The sequence below is a fragment of the Apis florea genome, unplaced genomic scaffold (genome assembly GCF_048593485.1).
Source record: "Apis florea isolate Af1SG1 unplaced genomic scaffold, ASM4859348v1 contig_2492_pilon, whole genome shotgun sequence".
NCBI classification, from domain to species: Eukaryota; Metazoa; Arthropoda; class Insecta; order Hymenoptera; family Apidae; genus Apis; species Apis florea.
This window is the reverse complement of record NW_028256593.1, coordinates 1239407-1263015: the sequence shown is the minus strand read 5'-3', so window position 1 is coordinate 1263015 and position 23609 is coordinate 1239407. Positions and strand designations below refer to the sequence as shown.

The 23609-nt window shown below is 39.2% G+C and overlaps 1 protein-coding gene across 8 annotated transcripts in view; it reads right to left on the bottom strand.

The window, feature by feature from the left end:
• LOC105735605 (acetylcholinesterase-like) overlaps positions 1–23035 on the bottom strand; it is a 144513-nt gene extending 121478 nt beyond the window's left edge. For all 8 annotated transcript variants that reach the window (XR_015291519.1, XR_015291520.1, XR_015291518.1 and 5 more), the window contains exon 1: positions 21342–23035. Coding sequence is in view for 3 of the 8 variants with exons in the window: in XM_086905950.1 (XP_086762076.1) it covers positions 21342–22473 (1132 nt within the window). In the remaining 5 variants the exon portion in view is untranslated. The remainder of the gene's footprint in view (positions 1–21341) is intronic.
• Positions 23036–23609: the final 574 nt, after the last annotated feature.

Sequence of the window (23609 nt, the reverse complement as noted above, 5' to 3'; positions counted from 1 at the left end):
TTTGAATCTCAATTGAACGAGTATCTCAGTATTTGGGGATTTTAATCGAGTAAATATCGAAATATTCAGAATTGAATTGAAAATACTCGATCTCGTCACGAGGCTCGGAACGAGGAATTTGATTCCAAATGAATTTCGTGAGCGAGGTTTCTGCTGCTGCGTTTAGATAATCGAGGAGATTCGACTTGGCTTAATGAACGCATCCCGACGCCTTTCGTCGAGAAATTACGGTGGACAAAGCGTAAGAAAGAGGAAGAGGGAAAAAGGTGGCTTTTATTTGTCGCGTCACTTTGCACAGTGGAAAGCACTTCTTTCCACCGCGCGAGACGCGGTTAAAGCGTTCTCCCTTTGATGCTCCTCCACAAAGCTTTCGTCAAGGCGTCCCTCCCTCCTTTTTTTTTCTCGGGTCAGAAGCGCGAAAAAATGGCATCCCACGTCCGAAAAAAACAGGCGACATTAAAGCAGGAAACAAACACGTGAACACGCGTTCCTATTATTAACCATCGTGGTCTGGTTTCTTTTCTCTTTTTTCTTTCTTTTTTTTTTTTTTTTACCTCTTTCTTCCTTTTCTTGTGTCTATCCATTCCCGAAAATGGGATTTTTTTTAATCAGTGTAGGTGATGTAGCAACGTGTGCGAACATTGAATGATTAATATTTTTATTCTTTTTTTTTTTTTTTTTTTCTTACATACTTGCGTACAACTTCTTTCATTGTAATTTCAAGAGAGTTTATCATGGATAAATTGACTTTTGTTCTTCTTTGACTTCTTTTGCTTCTATTTTTTTCTTTTTTCACACCATTTCCAACCGTAATTTTATTTTATCATTATTCATAATTCTTCCACATGACTACGTTGCTTAATCATCACGCCTTTCTCAAGGGAAATGGAAAATTTGATTTTTTCCTACAATTTCTCGATATTAATGGGCAATCCTTAAATAATTAATTTTTAATAATGGAGAGAATGGACACGATGGATGGATTTTTGTTGAAATTTTCAACAAATTGAAATTTTCCAGTCTTATATACCGCGTTTCCAAGCAGAAAAATTCGAACGGCGGCTGGCCGCCATAGGTGAAAATCGAATTTTCACGCGAGGCGGCGGCGGATATCTCCGGCTAACCGTGTTTAGGATATCTAACAATGCGTATAAATTGATATCCACCTATTCGAGTGGCCGACTACACCGTCCGCCAATCCGCAGACCACAATTCGGATAATCACTCGTGAATGCGTCGATCGAGCTTCCACCTGATTTCCACCGATATTTTCCTGAATCTCGCGCATCGTGTTTCCACGTTTTCCAAACTGGGAGAACTCTTACGAATTCCAATCCATGCCTCGAAACGTATCCTCGCAAAAGGGTACACATACATAACCTCAAACTGCGTTGTTACGAGATAATATCCTGAATTTGATTAAACTTTTGCACAGATTTGAATTTGAATTTGTCTCTTGCGAATTAGATTTTGATGATTGAACGAGAAAAATCACGAAGCAATTAATTGCAACGTTTCGACAAATCTTATTTTTGAGTTTAGGTTAGGTGCGGTTTATTTCCCAGGCCCGCAAATATAGGTTGGATTATTTCCTTAGCACGACTGAATTATTCCTACTTTTAGGTTGAGTTAAATTTTCAGTTATACCGTGAAAATTCCAGTTACCAATTTTAGAACTAAAATCATCATTCTACACAATTACACCTTATTCGTATACGTATGCCCATAAAATTCTTCCCACGAACTCATTAGCAAACTTAATCGGTGCTATACCTTCGAAAGCACGCAACACTCCTCAAAGTTGGTCAAACGTGTGTATATATATATATATATAATGAAAATCCATTTCGAATTACTATACCTCGATACCCAATCGAAAGTCAAATAAAGAATTTGAACGAGCGGAAATTAATTAAAAGAGGTTCGAACGTGGCTCGAAAATACGAACCTAACCTCACTTTACACCGAGCGAGAACGAATCGAGCTTCCAATTCTTCCGAGCAGTCAATTAGAATTTAGTCAATTAGAACATTCCCGGCTGTTATCGAGGCGATTCGTCTCAATTTCCGCGGGTCTGCTGCCGGCCGATTTCATCCATTTCGCATCTGTTGAATCTGGCATGTCGCCAACTCCCCTCCGTAATGTAACAACGTTAACCTCTTGTTTCTTATTCGCCGAGGGCCGAGCGTGCGTTCGACAGCTCGCGAAACTTCCTTATCGACCGATTATCGACTTAAATCGACTCGAGTGGTGGAAAAGAGCGATGGCTTCCGACGGATGTGCCGCATCGATTTCGAACGGGGACGAGGCGGTGAAACGGGAAGTATCCGAATGTTTGAGGAATATTCGTGAAATACTGGAATTGAGATTTTTTCTTTTTTTTAAATCATCGAAATAGTTTCGATTTTACGTATCAGAAATTCTTCAATTAAACGGATAAATCGTTATTGAAATTAATCCTCGAACGACTGAATAACTAATTTTATTCAATTCGATAAATGGAAATGCAATTAATCGATCTCGATTGTGTGTGAAGTCAAGCCACGAATTAAGAAAAAATTCAAAGAATCTTAATTATAATTCTAAAGATTTTGAGATTTAAAAAAAAGATTCCAAATTCCAAGATGTTTGGTATCGTTTTAAAAAATAGAAAAATAGAACGTGGAGAATTGTTGAAAGTAGAAGAAGAGAGCCAAGAGAGAACATGAGACGTACTTGGAGTTTGTGAATGGGAACGAAGTTTGTCGTTTCCTCCAAGGGGCAAAGTGTCCGTCGGTCGAAAGCGGATCGTTTCGTGATTTCAAAGGCAAAGATGGCCGATTCGATCCGATAGATAACACAACGACACAAGCGCTCCGCCATCCACGATTCTTGAAACGCACGCGATTGTTATCGACATCCGTCCAAATCCCACTCGAGCTATATCCCCATGAATCGAGCATACTCTTTCTCGTACGAATGCAGTTGGCAACATGTTGCTCGAACGATACACGCTCCCCATCATAAATCATTCTTTTCCAGTCTCGTTCCATTGCAACATTTTCGACGCGAAAAGAACGTGCGAAAATCTATCTTTTCATTTTCGTTATCTTTAATTGTGTCAAATTGTTGAGATTCAATGTACCTCAAATTTTTATTTTTCAACTCCAAATTTCAAATTGTTAAAATTATTGAGAGCACACGTATATACAGATAGATTAATTGGAAAAAACTTTATTCGTTTTCTCGTTCAAATTTGTGGATGTTGGATGTTTATGCGAAATTTTTACTAACCAAATAGAAATTTGAATATCAAGTACTTTTTAAATGTACAATCTGTAGATTTTTGTATATATATTAAATATCATATAAATGCAAAAATGCATCTAATAACGAGATCTTCTTTGATCTCGATTTTTCGTCGTGATTTTACCGATGATTTCAATTTATTCCCGAAATTTTTATAATTTTTCAATTTCGATCTTCCACGAAGAAAGATTCTTCACTCGTTTTTACTGTTCACAGTTTCTTTACGAATCGTTCCCTCGTTCCAACTTTTGGCATTTTCTGAAACGAAGGAGATGAAGGATGGAATTTTGTTAAAAAAAAAAAGGAAAAAGGAAAGAAAAGAAAACTTTGCATCTCTAGGGAGAACTCGAAAACTCTCTTTGCTAATCACTGGACCAACGGAGATCCATCCATTATCCATCTTGGTGCGCGTTTTCCACGAACATAACCTCACTTTCCAAAAAGTATTTACACGTTTACACGATATTCCATTGAAAAGCCATTGTTACAAGCTTTATACGGAAATTTACAACGAAGCTTTCCAACGTTAAATTAATTCCTTTTCCCGTTCCACCATTCGATGACACGACGAAAGCTTTTTAACATAAACGTTCACAATTGTACATCATTGTTTCGCGCAATCGGAGGTTGATTGTGTTTGGCGCAGCCATTAGATGATTTAGGATTACACGATTAACGACAGACAGCATAGCGCAGCAGCCCATGAATATGCAATGCTTCTTGTTTCCATCATTTGTACAACCGGCCCAGTTTTCCGAATTGATTTCATACCGCTCGACCGCCATTTTCTCACCCAACCAGTGTCACGTTGCTGCCCGTGTCAAAATGGCGTCACGTTACACTTTCATCCGATCTTCAGTTTATATTTCGCCGCAAATTGTTAATAAGAGGTGAAAAAAAAAAATACCGTTGTGGATCATCTGCATCGCAATCTGATGCTACACGGCGATTCATAATTATCATTTGGAGAAAAAAATTCTATTATTTAAATTTTTTTACTTTCGTTCATTAGATCTCGTCTTATCGAATCGAGGCTTTATCGTTAAAATAAAAATTATTGGTATTTATAAAATTCCATCTAAAGGCCACTTATTACATCTGCCATTCGAAATATATTCGAGAATTGTTTTATATCTTATTTTCTTTCAAATTCATCGAATCTCAATAAAATTGTAATTTTCAGAAAAAAATCCAAGCTTAAATATAGCAATAAGCATCCATTTTTTGCAATTATCGACTACACATAAATCTTGTCTTAAATCCATTTTTTTCCCATAAAGTTAATTAAAAAAAAAAAGAAGGAAGAAGAAAGGCATCATTAAGTGTTCAAAAAATCATCAAAATCCATCCAAGTACCAATAATTCATCATAGATGACAAAATGTCAAGATCACAGACCCACTTTTTCTCACAAAATTAATTAAAAAGAAAAATCACGCGAAAATAGGAAAATACAACATCGATTTAAGCGTCCAAAAAATCATCAAAATCCATCCAAGCACCGATAATTCATCATAGACGAAAAAAATATCAAAATCTTAGACCTACTTTTTTCAAAACTAATAAAAAAACAAAATCACGCGAAAGAGGGAAGATACAACATCGACTTAAGCGTCCAAAAAATCATCAAAATCCATCCAAGTACCAATAATTCATCATAGATGACAAAATATCAAGATCATAGACCCACTTTTTCCCACAAAATTAATTAAAAAGAAAAATCACGCGAAAAAAGGAAAATACAACATCGACTTAAGTGTCCAAAAAATCATCAAAATCCACCCAAGCATCGATAATTCACCATAAGTGAAAAAATATCAACAATAAAAAAGAAAAAACAACGAAATCGCGCGAAAGAGGAAGACACGTCCAGAGACGACGAATCAGAGACGGAATCTTGGCAACAACCGGTTGAAAAACAAGTGCGGAATCGAAGAGAGGAGGTGCAGGAAATGGCGGGTGCACATATTGGGGGCGCAGCTGGCTGCGGATATACGAGCCAATGTATACTAACGAGGTAATCTCTGGCTACCTGACGTTCCACCTATCGTCATACGTTGAGCTACGTGTTACGAGGCCGCAAGAATGGATGCGGCCATGTTGGAATTCTGCCAGCGATCGGGCAACGCGGCCGAGTATTGCATCGAAACAGAAAACCAAACCTGGGCTGCGCACGTGGCTTCGCCTAACGCGTTCTTGATCGTGCGATGGATTTTAATTACGATCCAATTGCAACTCCGGATTCTTCCATCTGTTTTTACCTCTGCCATGTTGACCATAAAACGGACGAGTATAATCCGAGATCTTGATCGGTGTGAATAATTAAGAAAATTATGAAATCGTGTTAACGCAGAAATAAAAGTGAAATGTAAAATTGGAATTAACGGTTATCCTTTCCGTTCTAAAATTCTAATTTTCGAAATGATGAATCTACGAATATTTAATAACGAATCTAATATAAAATATATAATAATGAATCTAAGAATATATAATATGCAACAATGAATCTAATATAAAACGTGTAATAACGAATCTCGGAATATATAATATAATAACGGATCTAGTTTATAATAATGTATCAAAGAACATACAATAACGAGTCTAATTTCAAAATAACGAAGACCTAAGACACGATAATATATGGGCGTGCAAGCGAATACAGAATAGCCGAATATATTACTCGGAGTAAAGGAGCGTGGAAAATTTATATTCAGTAACAAGTTCGAATAAAAGAAAAAGAAAATCTCGAGAACTGCCTCGCAAATGCCCTCTTTTATCCTTCGACTCGGTTAATAATTCATGCCGTGACTAAATCGTGATACCACCACCACCACCACTTTCATTTATCTTGCTCACGGGGCGTTAAACTGCACGAAAACACGCATAAAGAAGGATGTCATATCGTAGCGCGTGTAAAAATCACGAGTTTTACTATCGCGCCTGTGAAAACGCGCCTTCCACTAACTTTACTATCACTTAAATCGTGCCTGAAGGGGAATGGCTCGAGGCTTGACTTGGCTTTGACGACTTGTTTCACAATCTCGCCGATATATATACACATATTTTCCACCATCGAATGTTTCCCATTTCGGCTCGAAAAGTGTGCCAATGTGACCGATTATTATCGCGAAAATGGAAACGTTTCCAACGTTCTTGATTATTGCGGCCGGAATAATATCGGCGATAAACGGGCGGATAAGCAAATTATATCGCTGCCACCAGACGATTTCTCGTCGACTTCTATGTACGTATACATACTCTGGCTCTGGTTCTGGCCCAGTGAGAATGAACGATCATCACGATTTTTCCAATTTATTTCGAAAAATTCATCTCGAACGACTCGTCGTCGAGTTTTATTAATTTTTACCGCGTTACAAATTACTTATATATCCGTAAATATATAAATTATACATCGATCGTTGTGTTATGGTTGATATTACTGTGCTTTTTTCCCCCCAAAATTTCGATTTTTTGAGAATAATTGAATTCGTATTTTATACATTTTTTTTTTATTGGAAAATCAAAATCGATGTAAAAGACATAATAGGGAAGTGAAAACGATGCATGAATAAATTCGATGGTATACAAAAATAACTTCAAACATTGTATACACTTTTAATATACGTTATTGTAACATACTTAATGCACACGTAGTTCCCAATATCGTTTTACTTCGAATCGAACGAGAATATATATATAAAACGAAATAAGGCAAAACAAGTAAATGTTTTGATTTCACAAAACAAAACTACCTTACTACCTTGTCGTATACAAGATACTTTGCAATAAATCTTCGTGAAAAATGGATAAGCAAAATACTTGCTTACTTTTTAACTAAAAAAAAAAAAAAAAAAAAAAAAAGAAACCTACGTTAAATAACAATAAAAAGAAATGCTTCTTACACACAAGCATATCGAATCGTCGATTCGATACTTTCGATCGATTGTTAAAACTCAAGAGGAGCTCGAATTTCACACGGAAAGCGTGCAACGAGCCGATCAAAGTCACACGATAAATTGAATATTTCTAACTCGTCGGCCCGAAAAACTTCTCGTATCCGTCGTAGGACGCGATAAGATTCGTTGGAATTCTGTTTAATTATTCGAGAAGGAAAAGGTAAACCTCTAATTCTTTGGATAAATTCGAAGCGCACGAGTAAGAGAGAATAAGAATAGATCCGCAATTAGACTTTAAGCAGGGGCCGTAAATTGTCACGTAACGCTTCTAGATGGGATTCGTGATGTTGTGGAATCGCGTGTCTCGTCGTATTCGAGAGAGAGAGAGAGAGAGAAAAAATCGGATGCACGAACAGGTTGAAATCGGAGCGCGATCGTGTCGCGGATTTTTTCGCTCTGAACGACGATCATCGCCCCACCCCAGATTCCGTGGAAACACGAAACATCGACATCACGTGACAGATTCGAATTCGCCATCATTATCGCATCTCCACACAATCCTGTGTTTCTCGAAACTCCATCCCTCCCTTTTCTCCTTTTTATCGCTCGATCGGAACGCGGCCTGCGTCGAGTTTGCGGTGACGATGAACAACAAAAAATTCAACTCAACCTTCTTCTCTCGAAAGAAGGTCCTCCTTTCCAAATTTCATGATCAGATCACCACTTTTTTCAATCCAACCGACTCGACTGGAAAACAAGGACAAGAAAAAAATTAAGCGTTAATTGGCATCAATATAGGAAAAATTAAAAAAAATTAAATCTAATTTCATACGGATACGGATAATTTTTGATTCAGTCCAAAAGTCGGGCAAAGAGCTGAATCTATCGGTGTGCCATTTCTTTTTTTTTTTTTTATCACTCGAGATCATAATTCTTGCGAGGAAGAAAGAGGAAAAATCGCGTGATTTCTCCACGTATCGAGTTTGTCAGCGTTTTAACTCGATGGGATACGAATCGCAACAACTGGCCCGGTTGTCGATATCAGATTAAAGGATCGAAGCGAGAAACCGAGGCGGGAGGGAAGATTACATTCGTGTTCCGAGTGATACGAAGGTTTGCCGTGGGAAAAACGCATTTCTAGCCCTCCATTTCAAAAGAGAGAGAAAGAGAGAGAGAGAGAGAGAGGAGGGGGAGATAATTAACCAAATGCTTTTTCCGCGGAATTCTTTATGACGCTTCCAATTATCCGATGCGTCGGTCATAAACTGAAAAAAAGTGGGAAAAACGCACGTTTCTCTCTCTTCCCCCCTCTTTTTCTTCCTCTTCTTCTCTTTTCAACTCGAAGTATCGTTGGGAATTTTTGAATCTCGTTTTTTCCCTCCCTTTTTGGCCGAGGAAAAAGACCACGATGATGCATTTCGAGTGAGAAAAAGGTGGAGCAAGGGAGAGAGAAAGAAGACCTGTTTTTTTCTTTCCTTCTTTCTTTCTTCTTTTCCTCTCTCTCTCTCTCTCTCTCTCTTTCCTTTTCGCTTCGCGCGTCAATGACACGCCTAGACGTTGTATATACAACGACGGGTCGAAAGGAATTTTTCTACCCAAGGGTAGGAAAAGTATGTATAACGGGTGTGGAAAGCATTAGGGGAGGAATAATTAATGAACCGTACTTTCTCCGCGAGAAACTCTCTCTCTCTCTCTCTCTCTGTCTCTGTCTTCTAGAATCGCCTAATTACCTATTGCATCATTCATAAGTGCGCGAAAACTGTTATTCCCCCCTCCTCCCCAACCGTGTAATTACATCGCGATGGTTAATCACATTAGCAGACACAAGTTGAGGAACGTTGAGAAACAAACCGGAGTTATCGATCAGAGAACGAGGGAGGAATTCTCGGCGAAATATCTCAAATTTTCCTCCGTGCTTCGCGATCTCGAGTTGTTATAAGCGAATATATATATATATAGTGAAACGTAATACGTAAAAATTTTATTTATGCAACTTCATTAGAAATTCTAATTAAAGGGGAATCGCAATTTGTTACGTTGAGATGCGTAAGGAGAATGATATTCCTCAGAAAATGAATTTACGAACGATTATTTCTTCTTAAAATTTAGACGGAAGGAAATGAAACGTGCGAGAAGAAAATTTTTGTAATTTTATTTATCGAATAATGCAAATTCGAAGAAAGGATTGCATGCGAACGTGATCGGTAAATAGGTTAAAAGGATAACCTAATTGCTCACGTGTACCGCGAAACGTAGGTTTTCTCAAAGATATAAAATGATAGAACCGCCTTTGAAAGATACGAGTAGCCGAGTCATTAACGAAAGGCGGGATTAATTAAAGGAGTGAACTTTTTCACGAAATTCCTTTCCCGAGAACCTGTTTAATCATCCGATGTACTACTACCCGTTAGAAAACCGAGGATTAGTTCGCTGGATCGCCTCCAGTTATAACACGAGAATTCATGGACGTCATATGGGGCTAATTAGTCGAAATGATTTTAATTAAAACCGCATCGAGAACCAATACCCCTCTCCTCTCCTCATTCCTCTGGCTATTGAATTTTTTCCTACCCTATCTAAACCCTTTTTCGATCATCATAAAATCACTTTTTTCTTTTCGAGCTACTAACAATCTATCACCTTCGATTTTTCCACATATTTGAAAAAATTCTTGAGAAATTCATCTTTTTTCGATTTGAAAATTTGAAATTTGAAGGGAAATGAAGACGGAAGACGGGGAACGTTTGTTAAATATAGGGAAAATTTGGAAAAAATGAACTCGTGAAAATTTAAGATTTGAACCGAAGTCCTTCGGATGATAATTCCAACGTTTTATCCATTTCGCCGATTCGTTTACGTCGTCATGTCTCCTAATTCTCTCACAAAACTTACACAAAAGACTCGTAATTCGATGCGAAAGTAAATGTCACCTTTTCCAACGAAAAAGAATTCTCTATTCCCCACGATTCCAGACGCACCATCGATAATGAAAGCACGTTTTAAAAACGGAACTGAAGGGAAAATCGAGATCTAAAAGATTCATCGTATCTTCCATCGGCATCGTGCGAAAACTTACGTCGTACTTTGGATAAGAGAAACTGCATAATGGAAAGGGTTAAATAGGCCGACCGTGCCTCTCCTCCCGGATGACCTTAACCCTTTGACGAAACATATCTCGAGTGGCTGGCTTCGTGACACGGAACGAAGCCCTTCGGCTGTCTGTGCCTTAAAGCGGAACGACTGGATGCGAGTGTTCGATACGCGATAAGGCACGTGTTATTCCCTCTCATCGCGTGTTAATTTCTCTTGAAAAGAGAATCGATCAAATCTTGTATTTATTTAAATACGAGGCGAAGAAAATTCCAAGCGATAAATTACTACATAATTAATTAATCCAATAATAATTATTCATTGATCATGTTTCACCAAGAATCAAATTGACATACGTGTATCAATTTTACTCTTCTCGAAACATTATTATTTCATTTGTTTCGCAATAATAATATTATATCCATTCCACGAAATAACCTCTTTTCTTGTATTTCCTTTAATTCTCGTCGCAAAAAAGATCATTTCATTTAATCTTCTCGATCGTTATGCGTTATTCGAAAAAAGACTTATATTGCCCATCGATCAATTATCCTTATTCATTCGAGAGGATGAAATATAAATAATATAAGACACATAAATAAACGATCAGTTTGCTTAGCAATGAGAGAGTAACGATTCTTATTAATACCTCCACGAATCAATAATCCAAGCCGCAATCGTAATCCTCCCCGAAGAACAGAAATCTTTAACCTTTCGAAGCTGTCCTCCTCCTCCTATTTATCGTACCCAATAACCGAAGTGGAACCCGATATCGTTTCAAGCGCAATCAGAGATACGCTTTCTGCATCTTCTCCAATGAATGTATGCGATTTTGTACATAAAAACAATTAAAACTCTGTCTCGTTCCCCTGATCTAAGAACCGATCTATATCGAACAAATATGGCGTCGAATATGCGATCATTTGGACACGTCGACAGGAGGCGTTCAAGTATTCGCGTGACTGGTTACCTTGCCGTTAACGAGCCGCGAATCTTAATAAAAATCTGGGCTGTCGTGGCCACGTTAACCACGTTATAACAACACTTCTCACACTTGCGCAACACAGTTTCAAATCGTCGACTCCTCGTGAAAAGAGAAAACGAGCCGATCCCAAGACTTAAAGATAGAAAGAAGACTCGCAGAATCGGCTATCTTCGCTTCGGAATTTTTCTTAGAGCTGTATAATTCGAGTGTTCAAAATGATTTTCACGAAGTTGAAGATTGAAATATTTTCGAAACTATTGATTATTTATTGTACATAATATCTGGTAATAATATATTTAACTTACACAGCTCGATCTCGTTTAAAAACGCACTGTGGCCACCACGAAGTGTTTCTTTGATGGAAAAAATGTGTAAGTAGTGCTACTGTTATAATTTGGATATAATTTTCATTTACAAAGTTACGTAAGGATAATAGTCCAAGATTAAAATTGATGTAATATTAATATATCTGATGATAATGGTGCATTTAAGTTGTTATACAGCTATCCATCTCGTTTAAAAACCACGAAATATTTCTGGAAGTCTCATTGAAGAAATGTGTAATGTGTAAAGAGCTATATAATTTGAATGTTCGAAATCGTAAAAATGATTTCCATTTAATAGCAAGAATAATCGTCCAAGATTGAAATATTTTCGAAACTATTGATCCTTTGCGCTCATTTTTTTTTTTTTATTAATTAACTCTTTATTTATTAACTCTAGATTTTCGTAAGATTGAAATAAGATTGATTTGTGAATAGATTCCTTACCACTTTATTTCTATTTATTAGAAAGGATATAAAATCACTTTGCGTTATCTGCAAGACACTCGTGAGACGCCTGTGTATTGAAAAAATCTTTGATCACATTCTGATATGATACTCGATACAGTTGTTATCCTAACCAATACTCGAACACGAAATTGAACAATTTTTCACATATCACATGGTCACAACACTCTGATGCATTCTAATGACAGTCGTTACTTTTGCGTTTCCTTCATTCCAAATTAACCGATCATTCGTTCCGAACCTCTTTCAACCTTAGATTAGTCGCTTTAAACAGACTTTCGAGAATTATCTCGAATATTAATTTAAGATATCACGCTCGAACACCTGTTTAATCATCTGGGATCAGATTTATGGCAGATTTAGAGGGGCGAGGCTTAATTCGGTGGTAAATCATCCAGAGAGATACGAACGGTAAATTGTTTGGGTTAAGTTCAGATTTGGAACGAGATTCGACTTATCTTCCCGATCGAATCGTTTCCCCGTGTTATTATATACGTCGCTTTGCAGCGAGACACGTACGATAAATCATCCCATAAATTTCGAATTTTGGTAATGGATTAACTAACGCGTGACAAATTTTATTTCTTTATTAAGTGGATTCGTATAAAGTGAATCATCAGCGGTGAGGAGAGGAGGGGCATTGAAACGGTTCCTTCGGGACGCCGCCGAAACATCCAACATTCAATTAATTCGCGATTAAATAATTCCAGCAATTAAGAAGAGGGGGGAGTGGTTTAAATTGGAGCAAGTTTCGAGGTGATAAATTTTTTTTCTCCCCCGCGATAAATCGTTTCAACCGCCCATTGTTCGGGTGGCTTAATACCCGCCCTTGTAATATCCAACACTCGTAAACCGCTGTTTATTATTCTCCTCCGGTTTGATAAATGAATCGATACGAAGAGGGGAGGGAAGGAAGAGAGAGGATACGAAAAAGAGGGTTGGCTGCAATTTTTTTCGATCGACCCATTTGGAGATATCGATAAAAATAAGGAGGGGATATTGTTTTAATCGATCGTACGCGAATCGTATCGTCGAGACGATAAAAATTTGATAGCTGCAACGTTCGAACGATTCTCTTCAATGATTCCCTTTTGAAAAGATTTTCGATTTCGATTTTAAGGTTTGGAATTTTAATTCGAAACGTCTGATCCAAGAGAAAAGCTTGGTACAGAGAAGAAGAGATCCTTGTTTCCTTTCGAAAGTTCGGATATCACGTTTATTTCTCGAGAAATCCGCGTGACAATTTTGTGGTTCGAGAGATGGTTTCCCTTCGATCGTGGGTGGCGCTTACGAGTGAAAATAAATTTGTTCGTGGAGACAAAAGGTTGGATGGGCGGCGAGAGATCTTTCCAGATCGGGCGATTTTTCATTGAATATTCATGAAATCGCGGCACGCGAGTTGATCGTCTTAAAACGGCCGAGGAATTTCGATGAAATGCTGCTCCACAACGGCGAACGGCGGATAAACGCGCCCCCAAACGGTGCACGCGAACGCCGCAGTAGCGCGAGTCGATCGTTTCTCGGCCATTCGCGAAATTTCACTTCTTCCCGCCGGATCCGATCGATGAATATAAATTCGATGTGTAACAAGGAGAGATATGGTAAAAGGTGCACGCGTGTTTTTAACAAGAAGAACGTGTTTAAACTTAATGTTTTTGGTTTTCCTTTTCTTTTAAAATTTTGAAGAAAATGCAAGAGAAAAATAGCGGAAAGTTGCCAAAATTTCGAAAAGTTTCCGAAAAAATTCGAGAGTATGTAAGAGATTTTATATTTATCTCAAATTTTCTAAGAAAATTATGGAGATTCTTCTATACTTGTTTCGAAAGATTTTCCAAAATTTCGAAAAGTTTTCGAAAAAAATTCGAGAGCGGATAAGCAAGAGATTTTACGTTTATCTCAAATTTTCTTAGAAAATTTGAAAATTACGGAGATTCCTCTAATACTCGCCTCGAAAGATTTTCCAAAATTTCGAAAAGTTTTCGAAAAAATTGGAATAAAGTGAATAAGAAAATTTTCCAAAAGAATCGATAAATTTAAATGCTCTATATATATGTGCCTATAACTGCACAGGAAAAAGAGAAGGAAAAAATATAGAGCGAGTCAATTATTAATTTAATAAGTAACGCATTATCCGAGGCTGATATTAAAACGAGCGTACGAAGGGAATAAATGGAACGCGAAAGATTAAATAAAATTTAGTTGGGAAAGCAAGGGGAGAATGAATATCGCGGTAAAGCTTAATGAGGATAGAAACAACGAGAGAGGACATTATGATCGGGCAGTCGCCTCTAATTACCGCGCGTAGGACTTTCCTCATAATTTCGTTTCGGTTAATATCGCGCAAAGGGCGATCCATTATTCGGTTAATAGCCGCGCTATGCGAATTTACGCTCGTATTATAATCCTACAGCCTCGTCCATGTAATTATCGAAGCATCGTTTGATCTGCTTAATACCTGGTTTCGTTTCCAAGGAACCATCGTCAAACGTTTCGCCCGTGCTCTTCTTTCGTGCATCGTACGGTGTATATACAAAGTGAGAATTAATTTTGTAATTTTTCGTTAAACGAATTCGTTATTTCATCATCCTCTTTTCGACTTTCGGCGACAAAATTCAAACGTACCTCAATTTTGTTCCCTAAAATATTGAATAAATAATGAAGAATAATGATAAGAGGATTTTATTTATTTATATATATATATATTTCCAACGTATTCATTCGTTTCACCATTTTTTATATTCGCGTCAACAACTAAAACGAAGCACGTTTCATTTTTGCAGCAATCGGTATCAAGTATCGCGATACCCTGAATGGAAAAATTGTTACATAAAGGTATATACAAAAAAAAAAAAAAAAAGAAAAAAAGAAAAAAACGATTACAATTTTTCCAACAATTCGTTTTTTATCATTTCTCACTCGAATCGCGACAAAAGTTCGAAAAAAAAAAAAAAAAAAAGAAAAGAAGAAAAAATCCAAGCAATCGTTAATCGAATACCAATATTTACCTATGTCCCGTAAATTGAACGTTTATTCAAGAGAGACAGATTTATGCAGAAAATGGATAAAATTTATAAATACAACCAGTTCGTTCCCATCTTATTTTTATTGTCTTATTTTTCCTCTATTTTTTTCCCTCTCTCTTTTTCCTTTTTTCTTTTTTTTTTTTTTTTTTTTTTTTGCGTCACAACACTGGAGTATTTTTTTCCTTTCCCCCAAAAAAAGAAGGAAAAAGAAAAAAACGATTCTCGTTTTCCCGCATACGGAATAGAATGTAAATAGAGAGGTGGCAACGACGAGTGGGGCTCTGCCAGTTTTTTCCGGAATACGGGGAGAGAAACGAGTCTGGGGAGGAAAAAAAAAATAGAGAGAGAGAGAGAGAAAGAGAGCTTCGTCCCTCCTCCCCCTTGTTTTTCTATTTTATTTATGCAAATCACGGGAACCGGTGGAAATTCTCAAGCGAGTCGAGGGTCAAGGGTGAGGGGACTTTCGCTTTTCATCCTCCCCAATTTTCAACGCGACGAATAAATCCCCCACCCCCTCCTGTCACGCTGAATTCACTCGGTTCTCCTATCCTTTTCCCGCGCTTCCGATTCTGAAACATCCGTCCAGTTGAAAAAAACAAAAGGGGAAAAATCGACGTCCATTAACCGTCGAGCGTATCGGAGCGAGATACGAGATAGCGGGAAAGTATTGGATAGAGAGAGAGAGAGAGAGAGAGATGGTATCGATTTATTTAACGATATTAACTCTTTTCGTAATGTGGGTTAGATTTGTGAGGTGATACGAAGAAATATCACCTTGAAGGTTGAAGTTGAAGGTTTGGAAGAGTGGTTGGAAAAAATATTTCGATTTTTATACTTATTTCGTCGTTCAATTCTTGGATCTTTGGTTTTCTGGGGTTTTCAAGGGGTTAGGAGAGAATAGAGCAATAAATTCTTCTAATCTTGATTGAAAACAAAATTTCTTTTTTCTTTCAATTTCTCGATTCTCGTCTGTTCTTGCAGTTTTCTTTTTTTTTACACTTCTAGTTCTCTTCGAGAGAAAATAGAAAAATATTTTTCGTGGAGAATAGGAGAATGGAAGAAAAAATTCCGACTTTGTAACGTAACACGATCGACACGAGAAAGATAATCCCTCGTCAAAACTTTGTTAAATTTTTCGATCCTCACCAGTGGAGCTGGTTCAGAGGAAAAACAAAAATCGAAAAATATTTTCCACGGGACGCAACGGAATAGAAGGGAAAAATTCCCAATTTAATTCGAATCTGCGTTTCCCCCGTGAAATTTAGTTCAAATTCCTCCATCTTCGATTTTTCTTTTCTCTCTGAGAACAAAAAGCGAAAATAAAAAATATAGTATTTTCCACGGATATATATATATATATAATGTTCCGTTAAAATTCGGGCAGAAATCACGGTTAAAGTTAGTTAAGAAGCAAGAAATGGCGAGAGGGGGAAGAATGGGGTGCGCGAAGAATTTGAATCGCTAGATTTTCCAAAGTTGGCGCGAGTTGCTCGTCGGGAAACAGAATTGAACCTTCCATGAAAACGCGCCATGTTTCAACGCTAACTTCCATTCCTCTCCAAACTGCCACCCCCGTCGCACCCTTAATTTCCCGGATGGCGGAAGATTAATTAAACAAATCCCATTTTCAATTTTCCGTTCACCTCACCAACTCAACTTCAACCTTCGAAACGCCTCCCTTCCCCTCCTTCCATCGTTATTTCTGTTTGCTCGCACGCGTTTGTTCCCTCGCAAACATAGCCTAAATTCAAACGTTTGATTCCAACTAAGATTTTTTTTAACGTGGGTGTTTGTCTCTTTACGAGGCGAGAAAAAGATAATGCTCGTCTCGTTTTCTTTTCTTCTTTTCGCAGGTTGGTGGATTTACGATAATTCCAAGAAGGCACGTTTTCATGATGAAGATGAAGAATTAATTTAGCGAGTTAAAAAATTATCCACGTGTCTATTGTTTTTTTTATTGGATGCAGTATTAAAATGTTTAAGTTAAAGTGAAAGTAAATTAGAGTGTTTAATTAATTAGGCTAGAATTAACATGATGATGAGAATCAAGTTAGGTGTGAAATAAAATATCTTTAGGGTTAGGTTAGGTTAGGTGGATCATTGAATAGAGCCTGGGTAGAACTAGAACAAAGAAAATCTGTTTTTGATACGAAACTTAAAAATTGAATCTTATTTACAATGTTACATCTAATTTCTATTGTGAATTTAAGTATTAGAAAAATACAGTTTTGAATTATACAGTCTAGAATCTCAATTCATTATTCAATCTGATTTAAATCTATACATTTGTGAATCTGAATATCGAGGTGTTAGATTAGGTTAGGAAAATACTACTGCTTTGGATAAACCCTTAAAAGAAATAGAATCTTACCTATATCTAATCTGCATTACATGTCTGGAATGTTAGGTTAGAAAAGCACAACTATGAATATATAACCTAGAAATTGAATCTCACTTAGAAACGTTATATCTAACCCAATATTTCTCTTCCCACATTAAAAATCTATCAAGAAAACATCTTTTTGAATAAAATATAGAAATTGAATCCTTTTTGTTAATTAATCTATTTAAAAGAATGTTAGGTTAAACATACTCAAAGCACAACTTTGAATATAACCTAGAAATTGAATCCCACTTACAAACGTTATATCTAACCCAATATTTCTAAAATTTCTATTGAAATATTAAGAAACCATCGTTTTAGATAAAGTTTTAGAAATTGAATCTCATTTATTACACCCTAACAATCATAATATTTCTTGAATCTAAATTAATTAAGATACGTTAGATTAAGAGAAAAAAAAAATTTAGAAATCGTATTTACAACATTGTTATCTCATTACATTGACCAATATCCCGATTTGTACACATTCTTAGGTTAGGCTGGTGGTAAATGGTCACGCCTAAAGGGCACGGTCGTGAAATTACCACGTTCGACCTATGCACGGGGATATCGTTAAGCGGTTCAGCATTAGAGCGACACTCAATTGTCAGTCGCAACGTGAATTTGCACAGGTGTCAGGCGCAAGATATCATATCGAACGGTAACTCTGAATGGGCCAAATTACTGATGCAAGTAACGCATATATATATATATATATATCGCGATGCGTCAGATCGAGTTACGTGAAATGAATTCACCTCTATTTCTCCGATTATCTGTCCTGAAGAGACCGTATCTTTCTCCGTCCAGCAATCTCTCGAATCGCTCATTTTCTCGTGCAAACTATTTTTTTTAATATTACGCACGCTGTGCAACGTAAGATAGGATGTTATTTAACACGCAATTCAATACTCGCGCAAATACGGGGAGGAAGAGAAATGCGCGGTAACCTAATAATCGAGAAAATAAATTTTAAAATTTCGAACGTTGTAACGATATTTTCCAAATTTTTTTTTCAGACATAAAGATGCCGATTTAGGATAAAAAAGAAAGACTATATCGATATATACATAATTTGAATGAAAATTAGTATTGCGTGCAAATTAATTTTTTCAGATATGACGCGTGTTTATAAGCGATTATCGATCGAACGTTACGTTACATTAGGAAAATTACGTGCAAGTGTTTTATTTTAGAAGTGCAATATATATTTTCATAACGGTCGAGAACACGTAATAGAAAAAAAAAAAAAATCTCGCAATCTCTCTTCCATTCCATATTTTTATATCTATAAAAGAACGATTCGTGGATGATGTACTACCCGCCCCGTTCTCTTTGGGTATAAAATTAAATCTTGGCAAAAGTGGATTCCAAAAAGGAGAAAGTAGGTTACCAGTGATTCTACAAAAGAAAGTGGCCACAATCTTGCTAAAGCCGATACTTTATGCGATCTGGCTAATCGTGGCCGATACCTACACGTTTCCAATTACCACTAGAAGGATCCCCTCCTCCTCTTTTTCGAATAGTTCAGGCTATTGGGGGTAACGAGAGGTTCGGCAATATGGGTTTCCCGAGAGCCAGCTATCGACCGACTGACATTTAAAATCGTTTCCAAGCGAACAGAGACTTATCCAATTTACGAAACAAGGCGAAGATTTAAAAAAGAAATAAACTCACAGCGAATCGAATTAATGATTTCAAAATTTTGTTGTTTGCATGCGATGTATCGATGAGAAATAAATATTGCAATTAAAAATGCTGTATAGATACATTTGTCAAAGAATCAACGAAGAATCGAATTTGATCGAAAGATATAAGCGTCAGAGAAAGATTCAGAGGAATCAGAATCCAATTCCAATTTCTCGAAAGACGTTTCCAAACGAATCCGACGATTCGTTCAAGCGAGAACAAATGGAGATTCGTCGGATTTTTCTCCAACTGAGAAATCGTTACGCCCAACGATTAATCATTTAATCTCGCGTGATTGCACAATTTTTTCCTTTCTTCCCCTCCTCCCGCTCCTTATTGAGAAAAGCCAACAGCGTTCACCCTCGTTGTTCCATCGATGCGACTCGAAGAGATCGAATACTCGAGGAGAAGCTCGAGTAAGGGTGATTTATGACCCGGAGAATAATCATCGAATATTCCAAGCGACAAAAAGAGATATCGAGATGGTTTAAACCGGGAGACACAGAGGAGAGAAAGAGAAAGAGATATGTATATACTTAATTATATCTCAGAGACTTCACTCGAACGAGAAACTGTTATTAATGGACATTTGGCTGTGGGGGAAATCGTATTTCTTTCTGGCCGATCGACACAATCTTCGATCAATATTTCACGCTCGATGCAAATTTTCCTCGAAATTATACCATTTAGAATCGAATCTGTCCAAGTAAAATACAATCGTGAATTTTTACTCTCCTCGTTCGATCCTTGATCGACTAATCGATCAATTCTCAAATTCAGAAGCGTTACAGAGAGAGAGAATAACAAACATTCGAAGCGATCGTTTAGACAAAAAATTTCCACGCGATATTCTTCCCATTGTTCCAAAACTTCTCGAAACGTCCTCGTTCGTAACGCGATAAAAACATTACGAAACACGCAGACACGAAATTCGTTCAAACTGCCATAAAATTCGGGCACGCGGACAAAACCGAGAAATAGATTGGGGAATCGGATTCTTTTTGTCTCCACGCACGTTTAGAGAAGACGAGAAGACGTTTATATTCCACAGCCAAGTCCCCGAGGCATTTAGCGAAGGTTAATTAGCCAGAGTGGGACGCGCGCTTTTAAGAAAGCCGTGGGCTTTAATAATTCTCTTCGAAACGGGCGGCGTCGCGGACGCGGCTTTTCATTAACCAGAAAGGAAGGATCACTCGCCAATATACGGGTTTTATTATCCAACAGCGATACGATACACTGGGACCATTGTTCTCTTCCTCCTTCTCCTCCACCCTGCTTTTACGTAACCAACTTTTCGAAACATCCCCCTCTTTCTTCTTCTTCTTCTTGTCCCCTCCTTCTGGACGATGCGAAAAAATAATATACATATCCGACAGTTATCCCATTGATTCGAGCTATCTAAAAAAGTTTGGTCTCTATATAAACGTATGTACAGGGTGTCTCTGAAATCCAAGCAACGTGAGGAATTTTTTCTTGAAGATTGAAAGAAGATCGGATTAATCATCTCGCTCGAGTTAGATGTTCCTTCTGACGCGAAAATATACGTATTCGATAGTCACACAATGATCTTATGTACAGGGTGTCTCTGAAATCCACGAAGAATTTTTTCTTGAAGATTGGAAGAAGATCGGATTAATCATCTCGAATTGGACGTTCTTCTGACGCGAAAAAAGAAATATCCGACAGTCATTCGATGATCTATTATATAGGGTGTCTGAAATCCACGAAGAATTTTTTCTTGAAGATTGAGAGAAGATCGGATTAATCATCTCGCTCGAGTTGGACGTTTCTTCTGATGCAAAAAAAGAAATATACGTATTCATAGTCACATAATGATCTTATGTACAGGGTGTCTCTGAAATCCACGAAGAATTTTTTCTTGAAGATTGGAAGAAGATCGGATTAATCATCTCGAGTTGGACGTTCTTCTGACGCGAAAAATGAAATATCACACGATGATCTATTATATAGGGTGTCTCTGAAATCCACGAAGAATTTTTTCTTGAAGATTGAGAAAAGATCGGATTAATCATCTCGCTCGAGTTAGATGTTCCTTCTGACGCGAAAATATACGTATTCGATAGTCACACAATGATCTTATGTACAGGGTGTCTCTGAAATCCAGGAAGACTTTTTCTTTCCGTTCGAAGATCGCTCGATCTTTCAAAAAAAAAGAAAAAAAAAAGAACAGACTCACCCTCGTTCTCGTTGTTACCGATCAGTATCTCCGTGTCTTTGAAATCTGCCTCCCTCAACAGATCGAGGGGATGCTTGGGCAGGAAGATGCCGTCGATGGTCGGGGCGGAGGGGAAGCCGAGGATGCCCCAATAACTGTTCCACTGTTGAACGGAGATCGTCTTCGCGTCCACGGACCTCATACACGCCATCACCCTGGCCGGATTCTCGTGGAGCATGGTCGAGTTGCACCCGCAATCGTCGACCAGTATCCTGGCAACCTCGTTCGCCTTCTCCCCGCTCATGTAGCTCCAGGGCGCGTTCAGGGTGCCGCTCTGCAGTATACCCCGGCGCACCAGGCCCCGGGTGACCGGGGAGATGAGGTGCAGGGAGACGGAGCTGCCGCCCGCCGACTCGCCGAAGATCGTGATCAACTCCGGGTCGCCGCCGAACGCCTCCGCGTTGTCCCTCAGCCACCTGAGGGCGAGCGCCTGGTCCCACAGACCCATGTTCCCGGGCGCCTCCTCGCTGTTGGTGAAGTGCTTGTTCAGATAGAGGAAACCGAACGCGCCCACCCTGTACTGCATCGAGGCTATGATCACGTTGCTGGTCACCGCCATTATGTCCGCGTTGTACACGTCGAGGGTGGCCGTCCCGCTCATGAACCCGCCCCCGTAGATCCACACCAGGAGGGGGAGGAGGCCACCGTTCCTCGAGGGGCCGTTGTTGTGGGGCTCGGAACCCTTGTGCCTGAGGCGAAACTTCTGAGGCACCCAGATGTTCAGGTACAAACAGTCCTCGGATATGTTCGTGTTCGGGTTCCACATCTCCTCGCCGGGGAAGCCGGGGAAGTACTCGTACCTCTCCTGATAGCAGCTGTTGGGCAGCACGGTCGCGTTAAGCACGCCGTGCCACGGCTCGATCGGCAACGGTTTCCTGAAACGGAGGGGCCCGATCGGTGGTTTGGCGAACGGTATCCCGTAGAACACGTGCACCTCCTTGTCCAGCACCGTGCGGGGGAAACCGCGGACGAGGCCGCTCGTCGTCTCCACGACCAGGGGATCGTTGTGCACGTTGCCCCTCTGCGCGGACACGTTGCCCCTCGTCGGCCCGGTGCACGAGAGGAGGAGGAACAGGAGTAGGACCCTCGTCATGTCCGCGATGGGGGGTTGTGGCGGCGGCGGTGTGGCGCTTCGAGAGAGGATAGGATTTTCCTTTTTGTTTTGGGGAGAAGGGACGATACGCAGCCTGGCGAGAGAGCGGCTCAACAAGTTAGCGAGTGGGGGACCGGCCGTTGGGAGCCGGCTCTTGCGCGGAATCCTCCTCTCCTCCGCTCTCCAACCACGCCGTCTCTCCCCGTGTCTCTCTAATTCACCGTGACCTTAGCTTATGGCACACGCGTATACACTGTATAACTTTGTGTGTATATACAACACGCACGCGCGCTCGATGTCACCCGATTTTTTTTTACTCTCTCTCTCTCTCTCCTTCTCTCTATTCTCTTTCGTCCTTCTCCTTGTGTTGTCTTCGCGGTCGTTCGTTCGGAAGGATGGAAGAAGAGAGCACGGTTTGATCACTGGGCGAAAAAAAAGGACGATTGCAAGGACGCACGACTGCGTCGCGGAAAGACAAACAAAGGGATCGCGCGCAGATTGAGGCGGGCAGAGGGTAAATTTTCGCGCGGCGGCCGGCGAGCCGCGTTGCACGGGGTCGACTGATGGAGGCGGTAGAGGTGGAACGGAGTCGAGGTGCGCGTTTGCCTGGTAGTGGTGGCGGTGGCGGTGGTGGTGGTGGTGGTGGTGGTGGTGGTGGAGTGTTGGCGCAAGCCTCGCGACCGTGCATAGCGATGGCCATTCGATTCCCTTCCTGCTTTCAACTTCTCCACCAATTTCATTCTTCCAAGATTGCCGTCCCATTCGAGGAAGTTTTAAAACGTTTTCCAAAGTTTCGAGCGGAGGGTCGCTCGTTCGCGATTTTATCGGGATTCTTCGATGAAAAGTGGCGGCGGTATCGGCGTCGAGTCGATTGGAGTTTTTTCTCTTTTTGTATCGGAGATTCCGGATCGAGCGTTGATCATACCCATCGCTAATCGCGTTCAAACATCCTATTCCCGCGAAATCTTTCGGCAAAGTTTAAAAACGTTTCCAAAGTTTGTTTCCCCTCGCGATTTCAGGATCTGATAAGAATCGGTCAATTCGTGAATTTTCGTGTCGATCGAACGTTTACACCTATCCCTGAATTGCTGCACGGATATGTGTCAATAAAAACTTTAAACGTTTTTCCAAAGTTA